The 24825-nt window shown below is 47.3% G+C and overlaps 1 protein-coding gene across 6 annotated transcripts in view; it reads left to right on the top strand.

Moving 5' to 3' along the window:
• LOC138629425 (C-terminal-binding protein 2) overlaps positions 1-24825 on the top strand; it is a 95807-nt gene that overhangs the window by 47289 nt on the left and 23693 nt on the right. The window contains exon 1 of one of the 6 annotated variants that reach the window (XM_069713100.1): positions 4366-6208. The exons of 4 other annotated variants lie outside the window; for them this stretch is intronic. In XM_069713100.1, coding sequence (XP_069569201.1) covers positions 4366-6208 — 1843 coding nt within the window. Of the gene's footprint in view, positions 1-4365; positions 6209-21279; positions 21384-24825 lie in introns of those variants that run through there. One more of the 6 variants, XM_069713105.1, reaches the window with a different exon arrangement.

Raw genomic sequence — 24825 nt, 5'->3', positions numbered from 1 at the left:
CTCGTTTCGTATACAGTCAGCTGTCCATTCTCTTGCATCTCTACCACTGTTTTGTCTGTCAATGCTTTGAACAGGCTTTGTCTGCTTTGGTGTGTGGCATATGCGAGTGGTAGTTTTACGCTTTGTGTGAGCACAAAGACCGGTTATTTACCTTGGTATCTTTTTACCGTGCCTCAACAGGTCAAGGACTTAAAATTGTCATTAATGGCATGCTGTTATATTCAGGTTTTTATTTTTTATTACAGTGTTTACTTGTCTAAACGCCACAAATTTTAGACTGTAATTTATGTAGGTATTTTGTCAGGATCTTGCACGCCTGCTTTGCGTTGGGGCCGCAGTAGACACTGATAAATGGCAGATGAAATAAAGACCGTGGTCTCCGGCTTTGTTGAAATAAAAGGTGACAGAGGACATGCTGAGCTTTATAAACCATGCAGTTACCCTACAGGAGATATACATAAATGCCAAATTAGATTTCCAGAGTTCAGTGTGTCCATAAATTTGCATCTCTGCCTATAACCAGTTTATTTGATCACATTGTGAAAATGTTCTTTCGTTGAACTAAAGTCCATATCTTTTTTTCATCAGTGACGCTGAGGCAAATTACATTTTCTGCTCTATCCGTCTTCCCTCTTTCTCTCTCGTACGCTCCTTCCCTCCCTCTTCTCTCACTCAGCTGCACACTCCTCGTCTCTCCAAAAAGCAAGCGGGCTGTCGTCTCTCCCTTCTGTCTGCCCCATCTGTGATGCAGTATGGGCCACTGGCTGGATAATGATAGGCAGGCGGAGCGCGGAGCCCTGCACGAGGCAAAAGACAGAACAAACCAACCCGTTAAAATGGAAGAAATAAACTCTTTATATCAGTTTGCTTCACCAAATCTACGAGAGGTCTCGCCCTGTAGTGGCTATCGCTCTGCCCCGCGTTCCTCCCATGCATGCAAATGTGTGACATGCTGTGCAGGGACACTGCAGAGACGCGAGGTGGCAAAGAGGCGGAGGACGGCGTCTTGATAACACGGCAGATGTAAACCCTCTGAAAGCCATCGGACCAGAATTGGTACCATGTGTTTTTCCCTTTCCTCATCGCCCCTCTTTCCTCCCCGTACTTGTGCTAGAGCGAGAAAAGGCCCAGAGGCTCGTTAAAACTTTAATATACTGTACAATCACAGTAATTGAGTAGAATTTTCAAGTTCTTCCAGTCATGGTTTTAATTTATGAAGTCCCCATGAAAGTTTAATGGATCAGTAGTTGTAGAGTCGCAGCTATCTAAATCATTCTGCAGCTATCTCTGCCTGCGCCGCCTGCCAAGTCCTGCCGTTAGCGTCCTGTGCCCTAGAAAGATGGCCAGATTGCTCCAAAGGCATGACTGTTGCTGGACGTCTGTTCAACACATTGTACCTAGAGGTCTTTCACAGAGCCGTATGACTGGCTGTGAGCTACCAAGCCGAGTGTTGGCATCATTGTTGATGCTGTTCACCAAATATCCAGTGTGTAAGTTTGGACTTCTCTTTTATTGTGTTATTCATGCTAGCAAATATGGGATCCCTGTTGCTTGATGAGTGCAGTAGTATAGCATGCTCACTTAATTATGGAGCAGCTCTCGGGAGAGGCATGGGCAGGGAGTGTAGACAAGATGAATTTGGTAGCCGAGCTTCTCCTGCTTATGAATTGTGGGAAATGCAGCAATTTGCGTGGTGGGAGATATGACATGCCATATCCCTGTTTCGGTTTTAGCAACACTAGCCCGACCTACTTGAGATGTTTATTATTGTTATTAATATTTTGTCAGGAAGCGAGGATCTGAGTGACACACGGCCCTGAAAGGGGCTTATTAAAAGAAGTTATTGTCTGCGATCGCCGCGGAGAGATACAACACAGTGATTAATGGTGTGTTTTACAGTTGACAAAAAAGCGCAGGGAGACTCAGACCTGGGAGGACAGCGCTGAGAAATCACTGCAAGGAAATTGCTAGGTATGCTTTACCTCTAATGAAAGAAAACATCCTTCAGATGTGCATCATCCTGGACTGCAGAGGGCCGTAGGGAAATTGAAACTGTTCTGATTTATTTTTGTTTGACCTACTTAATGTTCTCCAATTCAGATGTTCCATAATTAAAAACTCCGCTTATTGTTGATATTATATCATGATTGCATCACTTAAGCTCGGGGATGAAAACAAGCTGGTTATAGCGTTTCCCTCTGTGACTTGACAGGTAGTGGGACAACACAAAGAAACGCAGCACGATAGCAGCCTCTTGTCAGTCCTAAACGGTAACAAATTTAGCCCATCTCAGTCACGCTGTCTCAGCGTCTTAGCTTCAGGGGCATTCAGATGATGTCAGCGTTGACTTGCTGCAAAAAAAAATAATAAAAAATAAAAATAAACTATTCTTTTTAACCGCTGTTGCCTGTTTGAGACAGAAGCAAAGCACAGAATAGACACAGGCATGTGGCCATCCAGTTGTCAAAGCCCAGACAGTGCGGTCCAATCATATCCCCTCCGTCTCCCGCCTCGTCCAATCTCACAATGTCTGTCTTAGAGGTGAAGTCAAACCTGGCAGCCTCTCGCCTTATCAGCCTTTTTTTTTTTCCCCATCACAGACTTATCAAGGCTCCCTTCTTCTCCTCCTGCCACTGTTTACATTGCTCTTGTCACAGCAAGTAAACACTGGCAGTTATCTCTCCGATGGTAACATCTCGGATAAGCTGCATTCGCCCCGTTGCACATCTGGTGAATGTGGCTGCAAAGTGTAAGTTCTGTGAGAGGAAACAAGACTCGACTGAAAGGTGCAGTTCGGAGAGATTTTGTGGATCAAAATTTGCACGAACAAGCGCACCGTGGCCTTATTATTCCATGTATTATATGGCATTTTTCAACTCCTGAATCATTACAAACCAGGCAATTAGTTGATTAACTTAGTGATTCTAAGAAAATCAGCAATTCTGAAAACTGCCTAATAACCGAAAAAAATAATAATTTGACGAGCAAAAATTCTAATTCATACTGATACCACTTTCTCAAATTTCTGTGCCATCTGCTTGTCTCAGGTTTATGTCTTTGGGTTTTGGATTGTTGGTGAAACAAAACGAGCAGCTAAAAATCTCCAATGTAATCTATTCAAACAAATTCCACAGCTCTTTTAGAAGAAGAAAACATCCTGTTATCTTTGTATGTCCAGTCTACAGTTAGTCGGGCGACCTCGTGGTCTCAGGCACTGAAAGTATAGATGTTGTGTTCCTTTTTTAAAGAGAATATTTACAGTACATTGGACCAGGAGGGGGCGGGGGGATACAACAACCTCCGAATCGCTCAAATATTGTCATGATATACCATGACTGTTTAAAAAGGCACTGCGTGTTTGCATGTCCTTCCATATTTTCACGCTTGCATGCATTTGCCTGTGGGGATATTTGCACGTGTGAATTCATACATGCGAGTCCGTAGTCGCCCAGTAGAGGAGGCTGTGCATTCCTCATGGCTCGAGTGGAGCATTTCCTGGCCTCCTGCTAGCAGCCACCAGATTACTGACCCCCATCGACCGGTCCCTCCCCCAGTTCTCCGGGGACATACTGCATGTCAGTCCCCAGCCTCCTCGGCCCCTCTGGGAAGATTCACTCTGGCCCCGAGGGATACCGGCTGCGGGCCAATGGAGAGGTGAGCAGTAAGCACCGTGAACGCTGCAGCTTTACGCTGTGTAAACACATCCTGGGGCCGCCGCACCGTGCTCGCTGTGTACACTATCTAGTTCAAGTGATGTCACAGGGGGCAGTGGATTTAAGCAGGTTTTAGTTTGATGCTAATCCCCATGTGGCAAACTCAGTGGACGGCAGGACTGTTCCTGCCAATGGCGTGCATCTGCCCCCGTTGGATTAGTGCGTCTCGTCCCCTCCTCCATTCTGCTTCCATTGTCCGGCATGTGTTTTCACCCCAATTTCTTAGTCTTAGTAAGGAATGTAAGGATGCCCAGTACAAGCATGAACCCCTGCTGTAGAGTGGAGTAGAGACTCGCCCTAAAGGTGTGTTACTTTTCTGTCTGCATGTGTTTCTATTCATTCCATGTCTTTACCATGTTGTGCCTCTCTTCTCATGGATTTCTAATGTTTCCAAGGCTGAATTATTTAGATAGGCTGCCAGCAGGGAGCTACATGATAGCACAGACTTAAGAGTGAGGGGAAAGGGGTTGGTGGAGGGGGGGGGTGTCCTACAGCTGCAGATCAGGTAAAAGGGTACCTCCCGCTTCACCTTGTTCTTCTCTCCTCTCCATTCGTCCCTTTTGATTGGGGGGTGAGTGTAACAGGAGAGTTGAAACACAACACCCGGCTCTATTTTTCTCTTTTATAGCCGTCCCCTTTATTGTCTTCACTGATGCCTAACTCAAGTGAGCAGTCGCATTTCGGTGGCTCCGTGGGGCAACGGGGTTCTGAATGGATTGAAGGCCAGAACGATCGGGCAGCGAGCCGCTGTCACTACTGTGGTACCATTGCGGGGCGGAGGAATTCTCTGGTACTGGGTGGGGGAGACGGTGGAGTGTGGTTTCGCCATCAGCCAGATCTTGGCGAGAAACAGGATCCAGTCGTCCAGTCCTCTCTGTGCAGGCAGATCCAGCAGGACCGCCATGGGCAGCTGCTGCTGAGGAAGAACTCGGTGCCCGATCTTAGCAGTAGCCTCTACCTCAAGCACGCGATGGAAGGCCGGGCCTCGGCGCCGCCGCAGGATTACTACTTTTCGGACGCCATCATATCTGGTCTGCCCCCTGAAGAGTCTGGCTTTTACAGGGATAACCAGCGTTTGCTCACCAGATCAGCCTCACATTACGGGCCCGGCTTTGGGGGGGTGAGACCTACGTGGGATCAAGGACAGGGAAGGGTCACACCTTCTCTACTGGCCTCTGCCTCTACACCCACACCTGCGCCTGCGCCTCCTCCCCCTCCGCCTCCTCCCCCTCCGCCGCCTCCTCCGCCGCCTCCTCCCCCTCCCCTTCATGAGCTGAGCCGTTTGTACCGGGAAACTCTGGGATCTAAGATGATCCCAGACGTCCAGCGTATTGGTGGCAGCTCTCCTTCCCCTGCAGTCTACGGGGTCCAGCCCCCTCTTCCTCTTTACGCTGCCGAGCCACCGTCTCTCTCTGCTCATCAGGCTTATAACAGTATCCACAGCTTGTCACTGGAACACCGCCAACCAGCTGCCACCAGTTCAGTGGTGGACCCAGCTTTTCAGGGAATGGACGGAGCTTTTCCCCGGGCTTATGGAGCCGTAGCCTCCCAGAGGCTGCCTTATGACCCAAGCTATGACCCCAGCTCAGCCATGGTGGCTGCCACAGCTGGAATGCCCACCAGCCTGCCTCTTCACCATCCCAGCGCTGCAGACCCCAAGAAGATGGTGGACCCTGCTTTTTTGGCTTTCCTGCGAGCTGAAGGCTTGGCTGAGAGCACAATTACTCTCCTGCTTCAACATGGCTTTGATTGCACTGCCACACTGGCAATGATGGAGGACCACGATGTCCGCTCTGTGGCCCCTAACTTGGCCCAAGCCCGTCTTCTGTCCCGTGTGATGCTTAGTTGCAAGACGGCCGGTACGGCAACACGTGCCCGATCCAACAGCTTCACCCACCGCAACGATTTCTACATGCAGCCCCAGGGTTTGACCATGGACCCCAACCTGATGCAGCAACCTCCCACCACCATGCAGACCGTGTCCCCGAGAATGGGAGAGTTTCTCAGTAGAAGACCCAACAGTGCACCCTCCCAACATCTCCTGGAGACCACCACCTACCCGGGAGCACGGCCCCTGTCTACTGGAGCTTTTCCAGTCAACCCTGCAGGATATAGCAACGCTGTGACTCAAGGAAGACCGTTCTCCATGTACAATGCTCACACCGGTCTTGCCATGTCTGCTCTTGGACAGCAGCCTCCACCAGCCCCGGGCACCCCCGGAGCAGTGCCCAAAACCTTCTCCGGCTCCTATTCCCCCATGGAGCTGATGAAGAGACCCGCCAACCTTGCCCCGGCATCGCCTTTAGGAGCAGCAAGCCCCCTCCACAGCCCACAGCTTCTCCGGAAAGGGATGAGTGCTGCTCCCGAAACTACGATTGCTCCCGTCACTTCTTCCAACAGTCTCCAAGTGCAAAACTTTAACAACAACAAGATGGTTGGACGCCGCACTGGCCCGCCTGTCATAGTCTCAACCATGATCTCGGCGCCTGACACAAGTAATGTCAAACCTCACCTTTCTCACTAATTTCTTCAACCTTTCTCCTCTGTTTTCTCAGTCCCTGTTGCTGATTAATATATTTTTCTGTAGGTTGATAATAATGTCGTTGTTCTGATTTCGTTTTGTGGTAGAGGAGATGCATGGTGAGATTTAATTTGGGATAAGAATGATAGACTTTTGGCATACTACAAAAACAAAAATCACACTGACAGTGTTTTTGAATGGAGGAGTAGCATGTAAGATGCATCTGACAAGTTAAGCAGCTTTTCTCTGAGAGGCCTTTTTTTTTTCTTTTTTAAATTACGCAACTATTTATACATGTATTGCAAGAGAGTTGTGTCATTTGCCTGAGGGGATCCTGTCTCATCACCAAGTTGAAACATTTCTTATGAGCAGCACTCCTTTTATTGAGGTCAACATTGTTTTTGGTCTTTTTCTTTTATTAAGTTGCTGGTCAGAATAAGTGTGAAGCAACAGTGTGTTTTTAGAGTTGTTTTTACAATGCAGCCTTTGCCTGTTCAAGGTTTCTTGCACCTGGTTTGTTCACTGGTTGTGGTAAAAATAATAAAGATTCGAGAGCACTCACAAAACACTTTAGCCAAAAACGTTTTAAAAAACAAGATAATGTTAACCAGCTGTTCTCTAAATGTACTATTGTGCTTCATTTTTTATTTATTTTTTTTGCTACAGAGTGAGTTAAATGTGAAAAATACAAACACATCTAGCTTGTCGTATGTAAAAGTTTTCCTTGACGCAGCGTTGCTGTTATTCTATTTTACACTGTCTCCTAATCGGGGGCTTAACTGCCTCAAATCCAATTACATAGATTGGATGCGTACAACTAAAACATTTTGTCTTTGTTTCTTCCAAAGTAATTTCAAAGTAAATTTCCATCGCTCTGTGCTGTTTTTTCACTCACTTGGCGGCATTTCCGACAAATCATTGCCAGTGAACAGCAGTTCTGATGTTCGCGTAGAATTGGAATTGCAGCTATTTCATAGTATCGCGGCGATGAAGGAAATTACTACAAAATTAATATTCATTTTGAAGGTCTCCTCAGTGGCTTCATTTTGTGTGTGGAATGTTTTTGTCTAAAACTGTACAAGGTTGATAGTAGCAGTGAGGCGGCTTTTTATGTCCAGTTTACACCGAGAGCGAATTCTCCGTCGAGGCTTCGTCTCAGCTTATTTTTATACATAAAGGCCTTGATTTCTCCTCCTAACAAGTTAATACATTTCCCTGCTGATGAGCGCTGATGAGCTTGGGGATGAATTAAATCTTTTAACCTTGTTTTCAGCCATGTAACCCTGCGTCTTGTCTGCCTCTCTAATGGGTCTGTGGGCTGCTGCACTTGTTATAGAGTAAGGACTTTTACGAAGTGGCTTCCCTTCATGTGTTGTCAAGGAAATGTGAAGTGAGGTGCGAGATCCAGAGGAGGGACAAAGAGGGGTCCCTTATTGAGCTTCATGGAAGCATATACTTCTTACCAAGGTCACAGTGGCACCACCACCCCACCCCACCCACCCACCCTCTCATAACACTTTTAGCACAACAAACTCATTTGCATGTAGCTGACATTTGTTGCTTCAGTAACTTCATCTGATAATGGGCAGCCCTCGCTGCCGATCGGAAAGCATACTTCTTAATTGTGTGTTGCTAGGCAACCTAGGTTTTCGGTGGTAATCAGTGATAGATAATCTTCACATTTAAGGAAAGGGCAAAAGTGGAGCTCTGTATGCAGTTTTGCTTTACACTTGTTACTCTCCTTTTTCTTTTCTTTTTTTTTTTGCAGTTTGGAGCAGTGAAAATAATAAGATGTTGCAGGGCACTTAATGAAAACATTTCATTTACTCGCCTTCCCTCTCTGTCTCGCACACTCTCTCTGAGCAGTGTACATCTCAAGAAATTGCTTCTCATTTTTGTGCAAAGGCTCCAGTACATCTGTGAAGAGCCTCTCTTATTACATGCATGATGTTTTATGTTCAAACATGCATATTGATGAAAGGTTGACACATTATTCCTTTTGCTCCCTCTGAATAAATTGGTAGCTCTTCCAATACAAACCACTCTTCTTTTTATCATCTTATATCAAAGTGTACATTTACACATAGCCGCTGAGGCATCTACATTTTCACACTGGTGAATTCCAATTTATTCTCAAAGCTGAGTTTCGAAAACAAAGATGTGAGCAGGAGCGAAATTGGTGGCTGCTAAAAAAAATAAATGTATGTAAAAGGTGCAGGTGGGAGGGCCCCGCCCGTGTACTCCTCTCCGCTGGGCGCCGTCTTGGTTGGCTAAAGCCGTAAGTAGTGTTAATAATGGCATTAAACGGTTGAGTCGAGCTTAGCTGCAACAGTTCCCTTCCAACTAAAGTAGGGAGAGCGCCTTGCAGAACTCGCGTTGGCCATGGAGTTGCCTGTCAGTGGCATCCCACAGAGCAGCACAGGTGGGTAAACCTAACTTAGATGTCACGTGAAGCAGAGTAGCCACCCCGCTAGCTGGAGACGTGATTGGCTGGTAGCCTGCGTTCTGTGCGTGTTTAGTAGATTAACTAAGGTGGACACTCGCACGTGGTTTCCTTGCGGCGATAATCCAAGGAACATCTTCAGCTGTACTTTTCTTGGCTGGAGAATTAGGAGGCGGTGTGGGGATAGTGTTGGTGTGTTTGGGGGCAGGGCTTGTAGCTTACAGGAAGGCGTGGGAGAAGAACTTGGCAGCGGCCCCTTGTAGCCATATGGGATGTGTCGGTTGACGTGTTCACCTGTATAGGTCTGCTCTTCTGTGCCAAGGTTGTATCCGTTGCCTCCCGGGAGATTAGTTAAAACATGGCAGATCCCACTTCTCCTTTGCTTTTTTTTTTTTTTTTTTTTTTGCTTCTTGAGAGGGAGCCATCCCTGTTGTCTCTGACAGTTATGCAACTTTCCTGTGCATGCTCCCCATGGGGGCCTGAATGGGATTTTAATTTCCCTGCCTGTGTTTGGAAGGACATCCACTCGGATGCATGCCTGACAGGCTCTCAGCTGTCCTTGGCTAAACTGCTTTGTTCAGGTGTCTGACATTGATTTCAGTGTGCACTCCTGCCTGTTTGGGGGGGGGGGGGGGGGGGGGGGGGGGGGGGGGGGGGGGGGGGGGGGGGGGGGGGGGGGGGGGGGGGGGGGGGGGGGGGGGGGGGGGGGGGGGGGGGGGGGGGGGGGGGGGGGGGGGGGGGGGGGGGGGGGGGGCCATTAGCTAGTCGGAAAGAAAACATACCCTGTGTGTCAGTGTGGCCCTGTAGACTTTTGTTTCTGGACACAACTGTGTGTGTATGTGCCTCACAGAAGCGGTTGTGTCTGTCTCCCTGCAGCTGCTCTGCTTTTCATTTCACGAGGGCAAAGTGCTTTGGTTTAGAGCGAATGTTGTCAGACATGCATCACCCCAAAGTATTTGCATCTGGTGATATATGGGCATGTGTGTTTGTGGACAACAGATAAATGCATAGTGCTGCTGCTGCTTCCCGTCCCCCCCCCCCCCCGCCCACCATCCCGTCTCACATTCACAGACCACAAATGACAAATGTCCCTCCCTCAACAGCAGGAAGTGTTCGTTTACATGCGAGGATGGCGGGATGGGACGGGGCTGACAGCAGCACATGGGGACAAGACCTTTAGTTTCTTCCAAGTGTCTCTGTCTTCCTTTGACTCGCACTGCGCACTCTACACATACTGTGCAGTCCGGTCAGAGAGGACGGTGATATGATGAGTTTTTATTTTTACAACAGCAAATTAAACAGTGACCGCATAACTTTAAGGTTATTTGAGTACCCATGTCACCCTCGGACTTGTATCCTAAGCATACAGACACATTTTTTTTTACCAAAACTTTTTATGGTGAATATGCAGCGTGACCTCACAAGTAAGCACCCGACCTCAGAGTAACTGATCATCCGTTTCACTTGCGGAAGGCCACAGTGAAAGCAAAAGCCCTGAAACAAGTCAGGCGTGAAGCGGTCTGCACTCTTGCCACGGTTCCGATACTTTATATAAAAGTTATGTCAGAGTCACTGTTTTATTGTAATTACTGCATTACTACAGAGGCAACTCAATAGAAATCACTCGTACTTCCTGATTGCACAGCCTACTAACCCCGTCCTTATTTTTTGTTGTTGATATGATAATAAGCGCTGTTATTGTGGAGCGATAAAGGCTTAAGTTACCTGTCTGGGAACAGGCACAGAATTAGAGCAGGGAAAGCCTACCTTCCACCTGCGTGTGTTCGTGTGTGAAAGCCCGTAAATTTGTGTGTGTGTGTGTGTGTGTGTGTATTTATGCGGATGCTACTATACCGGCATCATGTGTCGGTGTGAGTCTGTGTCATCTTCACTAATCCTCCTGATATGAATGAGTGGAGACAGACAAGAGGTTTGGGCTCGGTCAGCGGTTAGTAAACGGAGCTGTACAACACTCAGTCTAACCTCGTATGAACACCGTACAACACTGTGTATGTACTGATGCGTGCAGACCCTCCATATATACAGTAAACACGTACATAGCAGTTATAAAACAATTTTGCCATATTTTCTTTAATGTATTGAAGTTAAAGTGGAAAAAAACCGAGGTTAAAGTGCCAACTCTAGCTTCCATTTAAGAGTGTTTATATCCAGGAATGGAACGGAGCAGGAAATGTAAACTAAATAGAAAGTAATTAAAATATGTTAACAAAAAAATTTAATAAACTCGCATTTCATATTTGGACACTTGACTTCCTTGTTTTTGGGGCTTTAACTTTCAATCTAGTCTTCAGCAAGGAAGATAAAGGATGAGCGATAATCAATCACAAACTTTTGTACTGCGCTGTATTCTCTGTAATGATTGTACTTTTAAATGGTCACTGCTCAGCTGTGGAGTCTTTCTGTCATGCGTCTCCAGCTCCCTGAGAACCTGGTAAATGTTACATGACCTATCTGCTGCTCCATCTCCACTCAACCTCTGTATTGTTTGTGTCCCGGGGGAAATATGTCCAGAAAAATCTATTTTTCCACTGCCGTAGTTTTTCCTTTTCTTCAGAAAAGAAAAAGAAAAGTGTTGTGGAGCCCCTTCCCCTCTCACCCCGCCACTCCTCACCTCCTCCCTCGCTGTTTTCTCATGGTTGATCTTTCCAAACCATCGCTTGCGTTCACAGAGGGATTAATGGTTTCTGCGAAGCCGGCCAACCCACGGAGGGAACGGAGCCTTCGAGCGAATGAGGAACAGCTGGTCTCCCCCTGCTTGTGACAGCTTGAGTGTTTGAGTGTGTGTGTGTGTGTGTGTGTGTGTGTGTGTGTGTGTGCGCGCGCACATGATAGTAGCAGCTGACCTCTGCGCAGGGTCAGAAGTGTTATTCGTGGTCCGAAAGTGGGCCGAAAGGTTCAGGTTTTTGCCCCTCGATGTGTTGCGGCAACTGTTAAATCGTAACAATTACTGCTGAAGGATCGCGAAAGGAACTTCAACGCGTATTTCTTTTAATCAAATGAATTTGTACTTTCTAAGTACCGTTTCTGTGTATTTGTGTTTATGAGTCGAATTTTCATCAGTTTGTAAAGATCCCAAACCAGGACTTTTGGGCCCACTGATAGGAATTTAGCCGTCATGTTGGCCCCTCGAGTCCTCCTTAACCCTACAGGTAGCTGCTCGGCGCTAATGGTGGGATGAGGAGTACGTGTGTTCATGTGCAGCGTGTGTGCGTCTCTCTCTTCATCTGATGACTTGTTGTGATTGCTGAGAGGCATCATTTGGCCGTTTTACTGGAGAACACATTGTCATGTTTATTCTGCTAGTCTCCTCATCTCGGGGCATTTTTTTGTTGTTGTTGTTTACAGGATAGCAACGATGTGTGCTCACTGCTCGCGCTGTAAGAAAGGCATCGCTTTGATATAATCTCCCCCAATTATCCGTCGTCAGTTCTGCTGCATATTATTCCTTCTCTCCACAGCAGCTGGGGAGGAGGCTGGTTTTGTGCTTGTCGAACAGCAACAGCTGCATCCACTAAAACAGACAACTACCTCTGCACACCTCCCCGCTCCTTTTTTTTTTTTTTTTTTTGTCTCCCTCCCCCTCTTTCTCTCTCTCACTCAATGGTGGGCAGGTCACCCTGAATTATTCATCAGTGCGAAATGAAAAAAGCTCATGGATATTGAATATCCCCTCTGAAGTGGTGGCCAACATTGTGTTTTTTTTTTCCTCTTCTCTTCTTCGATTTTTTTTTTTTTTATTATTTTTTTTTCATACAGCTGAAAAGAGTAAAGAGCAGCAGATCTCATTGCCAGGGTATTTCAAAGGTTAGCCGATTGTTTTACCTTGCGCACATATTTACTTTTTTCATGGTCTGTGGCCAGCGAGGAGGGGGTGGATAGACGTGGGGAAACGGAGAGGATGAAGACTGAGGAAGAGAGGAGATGAAAAGGAGTACAAAAAAAAAATAAAGGTAGAGCAGTAATCTCTGTGCTCCTGGAGGAACTTGTTCCTCTGAACGCCACAGTGGGCTACCTCGTTGTGAAGATGTGGCTCATTCGCCAACCTTTTTTTGCTGCGTGTCGCGAGGCCCGTTTCTTCCAGGAACAAGCGTGCCCGTGCTCGGTTGCGGTCGTCCTGATCGACCGGTTGTCATTCATTTCCCATGTGGCCCACTGTGTTTTGCCATTGTCCTCCTGCCTAGTCTTTTGTCCTGTGGTTTGAGCTGCAGCCTGTGCTGCAAATCAATGCACCCAGTTGCCATTCATTCAGCTCGGTTGCTGACAAACACAGCCGAGACTCTCCGAAAATCTCCCATGTGAGAGCATTTAAAACGGGTAGCGGGGATAAGTGGGGAGAGAATTCTTCAAGCGTCGCCGCTTTGTTTTATTTCTTCAAATATTAGGGGCATTTTAGTCACATAATCTTTCTTTGTCCACCATTCGCTGGCATTGGTGGCTTTACTTGTCTAATGAGCAAGATGAACGCTGAAGGACAAAGACATTAAAAGAGCCTTCTTTATGCCAGAGAGCAGATGCTAAGATAATGAATAAAATAAAATAAATAAAAACTACACAGGGAGGGGGGAGGTCCCTTCCTCCCCTCCTCCCCCCTGTTTGGTATGTTGTACGTGCTAATGGGACATGGAGTGTTTTATTAGTTCAATAATATCTGAAGGGAACAGTGCAGCACTGACCCTGCGTCGCTCTCAGTGGCCATTATGTTACAACTACTCTGTTTCCTTTCAGTCATTACAGGCCGTTTTCCTACATTCCCAATTTCTACTGCAGCACAGACAATTACCCAGGAATCCTTTTAACAGGATATTCCCAAACCATACAAAAGACCAAATGTTCCTGCAGGAAGCAGCCAGAGATTTAACTAACCTTTTCCAAAACTATTCTTAACAGAGCCATAATGACTGACAAATGGAGACGAGAAAGCTATTCTGTTTTCCTACGAATAAAACAAGTTGAATTCTTTGTCTTCCTGGAAACATTTTTTGTGGCGCTTTTTCCCGAGGACATCCCGTAGCCTCCAGGTAAATTGCGCCTCACCTTAAGTGAAATGCACCGGTTGACGGCATACGGGAAGTGTGGCAGCATCGGTGTATCTCAAAAGGTGTCAGGTGTTCCGGGTGTCATATTGTGCGCCCAAAAATGTAAACTCCCGTCACAGTGGGTTTGGGGCGTATTGTAGATTGTAGGAGAAAGAGGTCTGTGCTGCTAGAGGAAGTGTGAAATATCATCTGGCATGGTGGAGAGATGTGGATGAGTAAGTGGGTGGGAGTTTCTTTCCAGAGGGCGTAGGAGATGGAGCAAGGCGAGAAGGGGAGGGCGGGGGGTGTGTGTGTGTGTGTGTGTGGGGGGGGGGGGGGTGATGATGAAAATGGCTGTAACTCTTTGGCAAAGTGAGCTTTAAAAGGCTGTAAGTGGACACCTCAAAGTATCTGACGGCTGACTCCTGGTCGACAAGGCCCCGCGACCCCGGTGTATTTATCGTAATGGAGTACAGCTGGGCTGCAGCTTCAACGGGTTAATAGCCGTGCCACGGCTCTTCGGGGGTGCGCAGGAGCTATTGTGCGCCCGCATTTGTGTATGTGCATGCATTTTATTTACTCGTGCACTCTGCTGAGTGGCACGCAGGGGCCACACTCGGGAGGGTGGGGACTCGCTGCTCCGCTCTCTCTGCCAGGCCAGATGGCTCCTGTCAGTGAAAGAGGAGGAGGAGGAGCGATGGAAGGCGAAAAGGGGAAGGAGGGAGCGCCGAGTCGCCCCTTAACAGCGCTGGAGTGGCCTGTCCCCAGAGCCACCACATCTGGAGACCACCTGCAGCTGGCTCACCCTGCTTCCTCCATCCTCATCCCTCTGCCTCCTGCACACGCTCACTTTCTCCCTCTGTTTTTCCAAGATGGGGGGAGGGGGTGGTGGTGTGTTTGGCCAGGCTGTGTGCCCGTATTTCAGCCACTTTAGCGTGTCTATGCTATGGGCGGAGAAGGTGGAGGCGGCGGCGGCGGCCGCGTGTAAGCGTAGCAAAATATAATTTTATTTTACGACTGCACCAGCCTCCGAGAATTGCGGGTTTTGCATTTGTTATATTTCTTTTTTTTAATTTTTTTTTTTATATTTCCTCCCCAAGCAAAAAAGGCCGAGCGAGAATGTTCGCTTTTCTTCCCTTCGCTGTTGCTACAACTGATCCAGAGGCCACAGGGGGGGGGGGGGGGGCGTTCCTGCCTGGGAAATAAAGCCTGCCTGCCCTCCTTGGCTCCCCCCTGAAAAAAAAAAAAAAAAAAAACACACTCATTTGCATTCCCTTGCTGTAATTTAGCCCTCCTCTCTCTTTCTCTTTCACTATCTCTGTCCCTCATCCCTGCATCTTTTCAGCCCGGGCCCTTGCAGTTCCGCTGGGGACTGGAACGTGGGAGGGGAGGCAGAGAAAACAAAAGCAGAGAGGCAGTGTTGACTCAGGGTTGTTATCTGGACCGCTGCTGGAGGGTTGAGGTGGGGGGGGGGGTCTTGCGTGTGTGTATGTGTGTGTCTGCATACACACCTGGGGGGGGTTATTTACCCTGGCTGCTACTACTCGGTGGATAAACCTGGGCCTCGTAAATAAATATCCACCGTGGGGAAATTAGACTTGGATCACCAAAAATTACACTACTTCTGCTCTCTTTCCCTCCCTCTGAAGAACGTCCAGTCCATTCGGGATCACCCGTGTTACCGGTGTGTCAGCGTGCTGCACAGTGACTGCATCCGGAAGCTAAGAGGAATGACTGCACTGATATTTTCCTTTGGATCAGAGGTTTCAGCTCTTAAGGCTGGTTGTTGAGTAAACAAACAAACTCTTTGGCTACGGTTGTATTGTATTATTCATTCTCTGTGCGTGAGGTGCAAAATGGGCATAAAGGTCCATAAGGAAGAGTTATCCACTTAGCATTTAAGGACATTTTCATACTCACAGTTTGTTTGCTCTGGTTGGAAACTTCCCCTCCTTTCAGTTTTTCCGCCACACGCAGTAGATTGCATCGCTAAAAGCCATGTGACAACATTCTCCTCTCTCATTGGTTAGACGTTTCTGGGGCACGAGTGAGAAAATAAACACGAGGAGAAGGTCCTGAAGAAGGTCTAATCTGCCCAAATATCAAGAAAGCTACGTACTTCATTGCTATTTTGGATCAGACCTCGATTTATTCTCTGGTTTGCTGCAAGCAACTGTTGATCGTGTTCAACTGCATCCCAGCACAGCGAAGTGCGCAGGAGCTTCAGCTCAGAGTTGCGACCGCTTCCACTGAAGGGCTTCAGTGCAGTCGTGCAGAGTACAGTTGCTTTGTGTTCAGATCTGCCCAAACAAATTGTACCTACATGCTTCAAATGAGCAAGAGTCTAATTCTGCACCCGATTCAAATGTTCCCAGCTCGTTAAATGGCCGTTATCATTTGTCATTTGCTCGGACTGGAACGACTCCGCCTACTACCTGACCTGTAGTGGGGGTGACAATTATCATGGGAGGAAAGGAGAAAGTGAGGTGGCGTAAAATAAAGGTTGAGAAAGTCGTAGGGAGGTCATGCGTGGTCAGATGGTTCAAAGCCAGGACTTTCACCCATGAGACACATTGTTTGTGTCTGTCGACTGACTTTAAGTTACATACACAAGTTAACTCGCTTACTCGAGCCAAACCATGATCTTATCCTGAGCTCGACTAATTTGTTTTGGTGCCTAAACTGAACTGCAACTGTAACACATTTACTGTGTGTTCATTTTTGCTTGACCTGATCAGATCAAACCAAAAGTTTGCATGTTTAGATACCAGTAGAAGTAAAGGAGAAAGTGTTGGTCTTTACTTCCAATGTACTGGTGTGTGTGTGTGTGTGTGTATATAGAGCCCAGAAGACTTATCCTCATACCACTTAAATTACAAAAAGTCAAAACGGCAGTATTACGCCACCAGACGGAGTTAAGAAAGGGAATAAAATCAAAGCAGGAAAAAAAACAACCTACTCTAAATGCTGGCCAGAGGTATTCTCTAGGGTTCAACTGCTGCTGAGCTGAACCCCTGTTGACCCAAGTCCAGCATCCAAAATGAACCCCTGAACCTCTGGTCATAATGTGGTCAGCTGAAGCCTCGTCTCCAAGCGGCAGGTTGGCTCGCTCCACCACTTGCTTGCTTAAAATCCTCTTTAAGTGCTTTAGGGGGATTTAACAGGGCTCTACATCCAACGTCGTCTCACCAGCCAAGTTCCAGCTCTTACAGGAAAAAGGCCGAATACAGTATAATTAGGCTGGTTAAAGAAGAGGGCTTCCTCTCAATGGTAAATCCACACGGGCTATAAGGAGGCTCGGGCCATTTGTTGGGGCATCCAGAGCGTGACCGCTGCTCTTGATGTCTCACTATGCTAAAGGTCAGGGCTTAAAGAAGTCATGCAGCAGAAGGGAGATGGGAGTGTAGGCTCCGAACTCTGAATTTGTTAGCTCTGAATTTGAAGTGAAAAATGTATTATTATGCTTGAAAAAAAAAAAGAAGAAACTAAATCCAGAGAAAAATAGCAGGAGCTCTCTCTATCTGTTTGTTTGTTAAGGCTGGTCTTTTTTTTATTTTTTTATTTTTTTTATATGGACTTCTGTGGAGGAAAAAAACAAATACTGTGCACATGAAAAAAAAAAAAACACCCAAGAATTGGAAATGAATATGCAAATAAATGGAATTGAATAAATCTGACTTTTAGATTTTTACAGCAACAAATATTTCAAAATTCAGTGATTTTTTTTTATTTTTATTTTTTATTTTTTTAATATTTCAAATATATTTGAAAGATATTTCACAATATAGGGAACATGTCATCATGTCGTATAGTCTGCCTTGCAAGACGGTGTCACACTAAATGCGTTTGTGTGTATATGCATCAATGCTAGTGTGGTTGCTCCTGTGCGCTATGGCAACAGTAACTGATGGATGAACAGATGTAGAGTCAGTTCTGGTTTAGACCCAAGCCTGGCTGCCCTTCATCCGAAAGAAAAAGTGTGTTTTTTTTTTTTGGGGGGGGGCCTGCTGTGCCAATCTGTTCCCATTAATGTTTGCTCGCCCCCTCTCAAACGTGTAACGACTTGTTCGTCAAACTGCTGGACTCGGGGGCGTATAGCTGTTTGTTTGCACCGGGCCTGTTGCTGCACGTAACTTACCCCCTTTGAGCTCTTCCGTTGAAATCCACATTTTTCTCGTCTCGTACAAAAGCACAAAGAATTGATCATTTCCTCTAAGGAGTAGCAACCTTATGGTCACGACATATTCCCAATTGTATGCACGAGTTAAGAAGGACTGTTTCTCCAGAGCTCGTCTCCCCAGGCAGCACGCACCTTGAGGATATTTCACAAGTTAGAAATACTGAATCATTTTGTTATATAATACCCAGAACCGTCCATTTGGTTGGTGGAGCTTTCTGGCAGCTTTACACAGTGTCGCGCTGACACTGCTGGACAGACTGATTCAGGAAAATGAAACTCAAGTGGTGACCCACTGTGACATCACCCACTGGTTTGTGAGCTGCCGTTATGAAGCCTCGAGCACAGATTTTTGGATGTCGCCGTGACCATATTTGGTCGAGCTGAGGGACGGCTCTGACTTTTTCTGACTGAGGACTTCAAAATTATTGAATTTAGTGAAGTAATTCATAGCCAGCCCCTATTGGCCCTCGGTGGTATTGCGCTTAAAGGCAGTTAAGCATTGGTTTTCACGTTTTCGACCCAACTTCTTTCTTGCTATCTTTAGAGGATAAAAGACCCCTAATTACTTATCAGTAGTTCATATGATTAATTGCAGTTATTTTCCCAAAGATTATCCCGGAGCAACACAAAAATTGTAGCGTACCTGTTTTTGCCAAACTGTTGAAAATTCAGATGTTTTGAGCCGATTAATCATACTAAACTCTTCTTGATGGATTGAACTCAAACAATACCCGTGAGCCCAGCAGCAGCGGTCGGATCATTTTTAACAGTTTTCTTTGGACCTCTTTGACCTCTTGACCGGGCGAGATGACATTAATTCGGTGGCCATTCATGAAATCTGCAGTGTTCTTCAACACAAACCCCTCCTCAAACCTCACTGAGTGGCCTTTTGGGATGCTGCGATCTACCACGTTCCATATTAACATATTGCTGTCAGTCAGCGCGCCCCCCACCCGACCCCCCTCCACCCCCCCACACACACCACCACCACCACCACCCCTCACCCCACCTTCTGCACATTCTCTAATGTTATTGAAGAGAGAAAGATCAGAGGGGCAGCCGTATCCCCACACTCCATCAAGAGTGTGCGTGTGTGTGTGTGTGTGTGTGTGTGTGTGTGTGTGTGTGTGTGTGTGTGTGTGTGTGTGTGTGTGTGTGTGTGTGCGCGCGTGTGTGTGCCTGGCCGGCAGGCAGGAAGTGGGCTGCTACTGCCTTTGATGGTCACACTCCCCTCAGATGTGTCATTGCTCAGGCGGTGGTTCGGATGACATGTCGTGTCTCCGCTTGTTGGGTTCTCGCTATTGAGAAACAACAGCCCCGATAACCGCCGTTAAACACATACACACTTAAAAACACGCATGAACTGAATACACATCATTATTCCTCGCAAAAATAAACGAAACAGAAGTGGTTTTACACCATCTGTGAGCAAAATAATAATAATAATAATAAAAAAAATTAAAAAAAAAGCTGCTCGGGCTGTTCCACCTTTCCACTTTACTGTCAGCGATAATCGGTTGTGGCGTGTGACCGCGCCGGACTCTTTGTGTATTGGTCGCGCTTGTCATACAGCCGACGTGGTGTGTGCGTGTGCGTGTGCGCGTTTGCGTTTGCGTTTGCCGTGTCCCGGCCTCGCTGCAGAGTTGCAGGGAGGCTCCGGTTGCTTTTGTTATTCTAAACAGGGTGTTTTTCAGCCGCTCATCCTCGCAGTCATTCAGCAGAGCGATCTGTCAGTCTCTCTCTCTCTCTCTCTCTCTCTCTCTCTCTCTCTCTCTCCCCCCCTCCTTCCCTCCGTCCCTCCGTCCCCCCTCCAGGGACCAAACTGTGAACTTAACACACTCGGCTCTGATGACTTCCCTGATGGTGCGAAAAACAGCCAACTCCACAGCTGTAATGTTATTGCTTGGTGCGGCTTGAATGTTGCATTGTTCTTGTGTGTGTGTGTGTGTGTGTGTGTGTGTGTGTGTGTGTGTGTGTGTGTGTGTGTGTGTGTGTGTGTGTGTGTGTGTGTGTGTGTGTTGCATTTTCAGTGGGAGGGAGGGCAGTGTACGAGTGTGTGTATGCCTCTACTGCAATCTCTTCCCGGTAACCCAAAAAAAAAAAAAAAATGGGTGGGGTGAGTGTGTGTGTGTGTGTGTGTGTGTGTGTGTGTGTGTGTGTGTGTGTGTGTGTGTGTGTGTGTGTGTGTGTTCGTGTTCGTGTTCAGTGATAGAAAGTGGGGGCTGCTGAGGTCTAGATGAAAGTGGAAAAAGCAGAGGAGGAAACCAAATAATCGGGAGGGAAAAGGGAGGTGAGGGTGGGAGCAAGCGAAAGCAAGAGTGTGAGTGTGTGAGGGAGAGAGAGAGAGAGAGAGAGAGAGAGTGGGGGAAAAAAAAAAGGGGCTGGCGTTCTCAAAACACTGTGGAGTCCAGATCAGAAATAAAACATAAAAAAGGGGAGAAGGAGGAGGAGGAGGAGGGAAAAAGGGAGGAGGGATTGTGCTCCAGTGTGTTGTGTGTGTGTGTGTGTGCAGATCCTATGAAGTGAATGCAGCCGGGGAGTAAATTGTAGGAGCTCAGCTCTGCACGTTCAAACTGGCACTTTTGATTTAGACAGAATCTTTTTTTTTTTTTTTTTTTTTTTTTTAATATTCCTCTGCAAGATCTTTTTTTTTTTTTTTTTTTTTTATTTTTTTTTCTTCTTCTTCTTCTTCCGCTTCTGGTTTATTATCAGCTAAGACAAAGGCAGGAGAAAAGAGCTGAAAAAGAGAGAGAGACATAGGAAGAGAGAGAGAGAGAGCGACACACAGTGAATAGATGTTGCGCAGCTGACAGCAGAGGAAGCGGCAGAGAGACTTTCCAGCCATCGCGTTCCCCGACCGACCGCAGCCTTTTTCTTCCTGGAAGATAAAAAAAAAAAAAAACAACCAAAAAAAAAAAAACCCGGACAAAAGCTTCTCCCCCCACCTTCTCCAACCCACTACCATCCGATCACCAGCACCGACCTCGGTGTGTGTGTGTGTGTGTGTGTGTGTGTGTGTGTGTGTGTGTGTGTGTGTGTGTGTGTGTGTGTGTGTGTGTGTGTGTAAGGACGCCGCGGGTGTATGCTGCTTTTCTCCCAGCCCTCAAAGGCATGGACTAAAGATGATGCAGCCGGGGGCTTAGTGAGAGCTCGCACCGCAGAAAACCCCTTCCCCTCACCAATAGGGCCCGACCGAGAGGAGCAACTCCGGGGGAGGGGGGAGGGGGGGCTGAAGGAGTAGAAGAGGAAGCGGAGGAGGAGGAGGAGGAGGAGAAGAAGCAGCAGCAGCGAGAGGGGGGGGGGATACCCTCCTTGGATTATTGCAGAGGGTCTTCCACTTTCCCCCTTTTTTTTTATTTTTTATTTTTTTATTTGTGGTTTTTTTTTGTTTTGTTTGCTTTTTCCTCTCCGCTCGCCGCCTCAACCGTCTTCTGTTCTCGCTGCGATGCATAGTCTTTAAACCGAAGAATGTGGAGACAACATTTTCCAGGCAAGCAGCATGTTTCCTGTTTTCTTTTCTGGATGTCTAATAAAGTCTGGCATGTGGGAGGTGGGAGGGAAGTAGGTGGATGGGGAGGGGTGTGTGTGTGTGTGTGTGTGTGTGTGTGTGTGTGTGTGTGTGTGTGTGTGTGTGTGTGTGTGTGTGTGGAGGGAAGAAATGTGTTACTGTGTAGGGGTGTGTGTGTGTGTGTGTGTGTGTGTGTGGGGGGGGGGGGGTATGGATAAGAGGAGGGAAGAAATGTGTTACTGTGTAGGGGTGTGTGGGTGTGTGTGTGTGTGTGTGTGTGTGTGTGTGTTGTGTGGCCGGTAAGGTAGGCGAGTCGTCCCGTGTTGTCATTTCGCGGTCCGCCCGTCTTGTGCCGCTGCACTTGGCTCACTTTGTTTTTTTTTGTTGTTTTTTTTTGCTGCCTCTGCGGTCTTGGGCTTCTGACCGTAGCTCCGTAGCTCGGGGCAACGCCAGGGAATAAAAGAGCGGGAAAAAAAAAAAAAAAAAAAAGCGGGAGGGGATGGGGGGGGGGGGGAGGTCCGGCGTGGTTGTGCCATGGACGCTGTTGACACCCGCTTTTGTCCCGTGGTGGAGTGTGGTGGGCCCCGGCCCGCCAGCGCACACAGAGGTTGCCATTTAAAACAGGCGTGCGCTCATTTTCTTGGCAGGGGGATGGATTGGTGTGGCGGGCAGCCGGGCGGTGACAGGGGTGGGGCACTGGCAGCGCGGGACAAGTGGCCTTTGTGTGCTACTTTTGGGGAAGTGAAGGGAGGGAAGGGCAGGGAGGAGGCTGCCAACAAAGGGTGCTTATACCCGCCCTCTTCGCCCGCTTCGACTCCCCCCTTCTCCTCCGCCACTACAACTCACGCAGTGACCTCGTGCTGTCACAGGCAGCTGAAGGGTTCGCCGCGCGCGCGTGTGTGTGTGTGTGTGTGTGTGTGTGTGTGTGTGTGTGTGTGTGTGTGTGTGTGTGTGTGTGTGTGTGTGTATATATGTAAGGAAGAGAAAAAGTAGTTAATGAGTAATTCAGCAGAAGTGTACCGCCTGGCACAGCGCCATCTGAAAATGTAAGGAAACTCCTGGTAGAATAAAAAACAAACAACAAAGTGTCGTTTGACCCAACATCTGTGCGTTCTGCCCGGCTGCTCCTTCGACCCCGCCGTCGAGCCCCCGGCACCTCGCCGAGGTTGTGTGTCGGTTCCTGTTCACGAGCTGCCACATCCATAAAAGTGCATTCCCGTTGTGCCCTCGCTTTTCTCGCAGATCTCGCTTTGCCTCTCTCGACTCGTGCCTCTGTGAAAACATTCGCTGCACGCAATTTAGGGGTTTGAGGTCGGAAGGGAGTTTAGTTGAACGTGAATGCAATTCATTTGTCACTAACTGAAGTCGGTGTGGCTTTCTTATTTTTGCAACAACTTTATTTCTCCCAAACTACTCGCTAAAAACGCTGAAAGTGCAGATTCGTAGCTGTTACTTTTGTAAGCTTGTATTATTGCGTCAGTGTTTACACACACACACACACACAAAAAAGAGTCTAAACTGCCTGTTACACCACCAACGCAACGTTTTCGCTAACTAAAAGAATAATTTCTCCCGCCGACCTGTAAAGTCACAGGTTACCCGTAAATATAAGATGATGTCAGAAGTTGTTTTTTCCCCTCTGGCCGAGTGCAGATGCCAAATTGCAGTGAGGACATTAGCGAGACAACAGCCAAGTTTTTGTTCGGCCTTCGGGAAAGTTACTCTGAGAATTATCGTTAATTAGCACCAGCTGATAAAATCTACTGCTCGCTGCTATTTCTGTTGGGCATCCAGTGATGATTTATTGTGAGGAAACCTGAATGTTTTGCACGTATTCACGCTAAGAAAAAGACATTTCAGCCTGATCCCAGCTTGAATTTTTGAAGCTCGGTCAAAATGAAATCCCCGTCAGGAGTAACCGCGCGTCAACGCGACGTTTGCTTTATTAATTCGTAGGTGAAATGACTTTTCTTAAATGGCGACTTACGCTGCTCAATGTAGAGGTTGGTGAAAGGTTTCGGCTGCTTTGTCAAACTGGAAAACGGGCGAATCTCCCGCAGCCAAATTGTGCAAACCAGGCGGAGGCCACGTAACTGTATTATAGCCCCACTCATCCCCTCCGTGGCCCACCACCCATACACAGCCTCCTCTTGTTGGACAGGCTGCCTGTGTTCACTATGGAGGGGATGTGGGTCATGTTTCAGCACAGTGGTGCTCAGTGTAGCACAGTAAATGGCCGTAGCTGTTGGCGGTCAGCGGCGGCGGCGGCGGCGGCCCCCACCCAACCTTGTTGTCAAGACGGAGCCACCTGCAAACAGCAGCTGGGGGCGTTGCTAGGTAACCAGCGGCAGCAGATGATGATAGTATGGTGTAGGGCTCGTCTGTCTGTCTGTCTGTCTCCCGCCCGTTACAACTAAAGTGACTTCTCTTGTCTGTTTTTCTTCGTTTCTCTCCTCTCCCCTTTTCTTTTCTCCCCTCGTGGCCACACGGCATCTCCTATTTTCCTCTTCCCCTCTTGTCCCTCTTCCCCCCTCATTGGAGGCAACATTACACCGGCAGCCGAGGCCAGTGGGTAGGAAGAGACTCCCAGTTCCCTTCACCACATAATGGAAACTCTGGCCTCATCGCCCGGTGCGCTGCTCCGCTACGTCCTGCTGCCAGACTCTGACTAAGTGTTGCTGGCTCGGGACCCGCGGCCTTCCAGCCCGGGCCGAGTTCGGGTTCCACGAATATTTGTCTACACGAATGATTAGAATTAATACAGAGAAAGAAAAAAAAAAAAAAAAAGTGGAAAGATCCTGATTTTATATATTCAAGTAATCTACATCAAGTGGTTTTAAGCCTTTTCACTGGAGGCCTAGATTTCCAAAATAATTTTCATTGCGACCCAGTTCTCATTTTGGATAACTGGTGTGCATTCTAATTGAGAAAAACGTTCTGTTTTTAGACTGCTAACCGAGCTCACCACATTTTTATCACAGGAATTTGAAAAAAAAAAAGAAAGAAGATACTAGTAACATAATATCAAGCAGCAGCGGATGCCATTAAAATAAATAATTTCAAGGCCGTTTCATCATCTTAAAACCCACATGCTAAATCTTTCTGAGCTTTTAGGAAGCAGGGAAAGTTTCCTTTAGATATCACCATGTGGTATCATTACAAGTGAACAGCTATCATGAAAGCGGTTCAAGGTCGTAGTTATTGAATTGCTCTGGTGTAAATCTGTGCAGTTAAACAGGCAGATGCATTTGTCATATCATGAGCAGATAATTATTTAGCAGCATGTACAGAAAGATCAGTGGGATGTGAACAATTATTCAATGAATCAATTAAATCGGTAGGCAACAATTCAACTCGTATCGTAGTTAATTGAGTGCTTTTGGATTATTGGTCAAATTACACGGGCAAAGGGATGATTGGTTAC

Source organism: Brachyistius frenatus, unplaced genomic scaffold (genome assembly GCF_029030835.1).
Source record: "Brachyistius frenatus isolate BFR_SWC_R1_liver_20210118 unplaced genomic scaffold, ASM2903083v1 Contig_115, whole genome shotgun sequence".
Lineage (NCBI taxonomy): Eukaryota > Metazoa > Chordata > Actinopteri > Embiotocidae > Brachyistius > Brachyistius frenatus.
The sequence above is the reverse complement of the archived record's forward strand: the minus strand, read 5'-3'. Positions and strand labels throughout refer to the sequence as shown.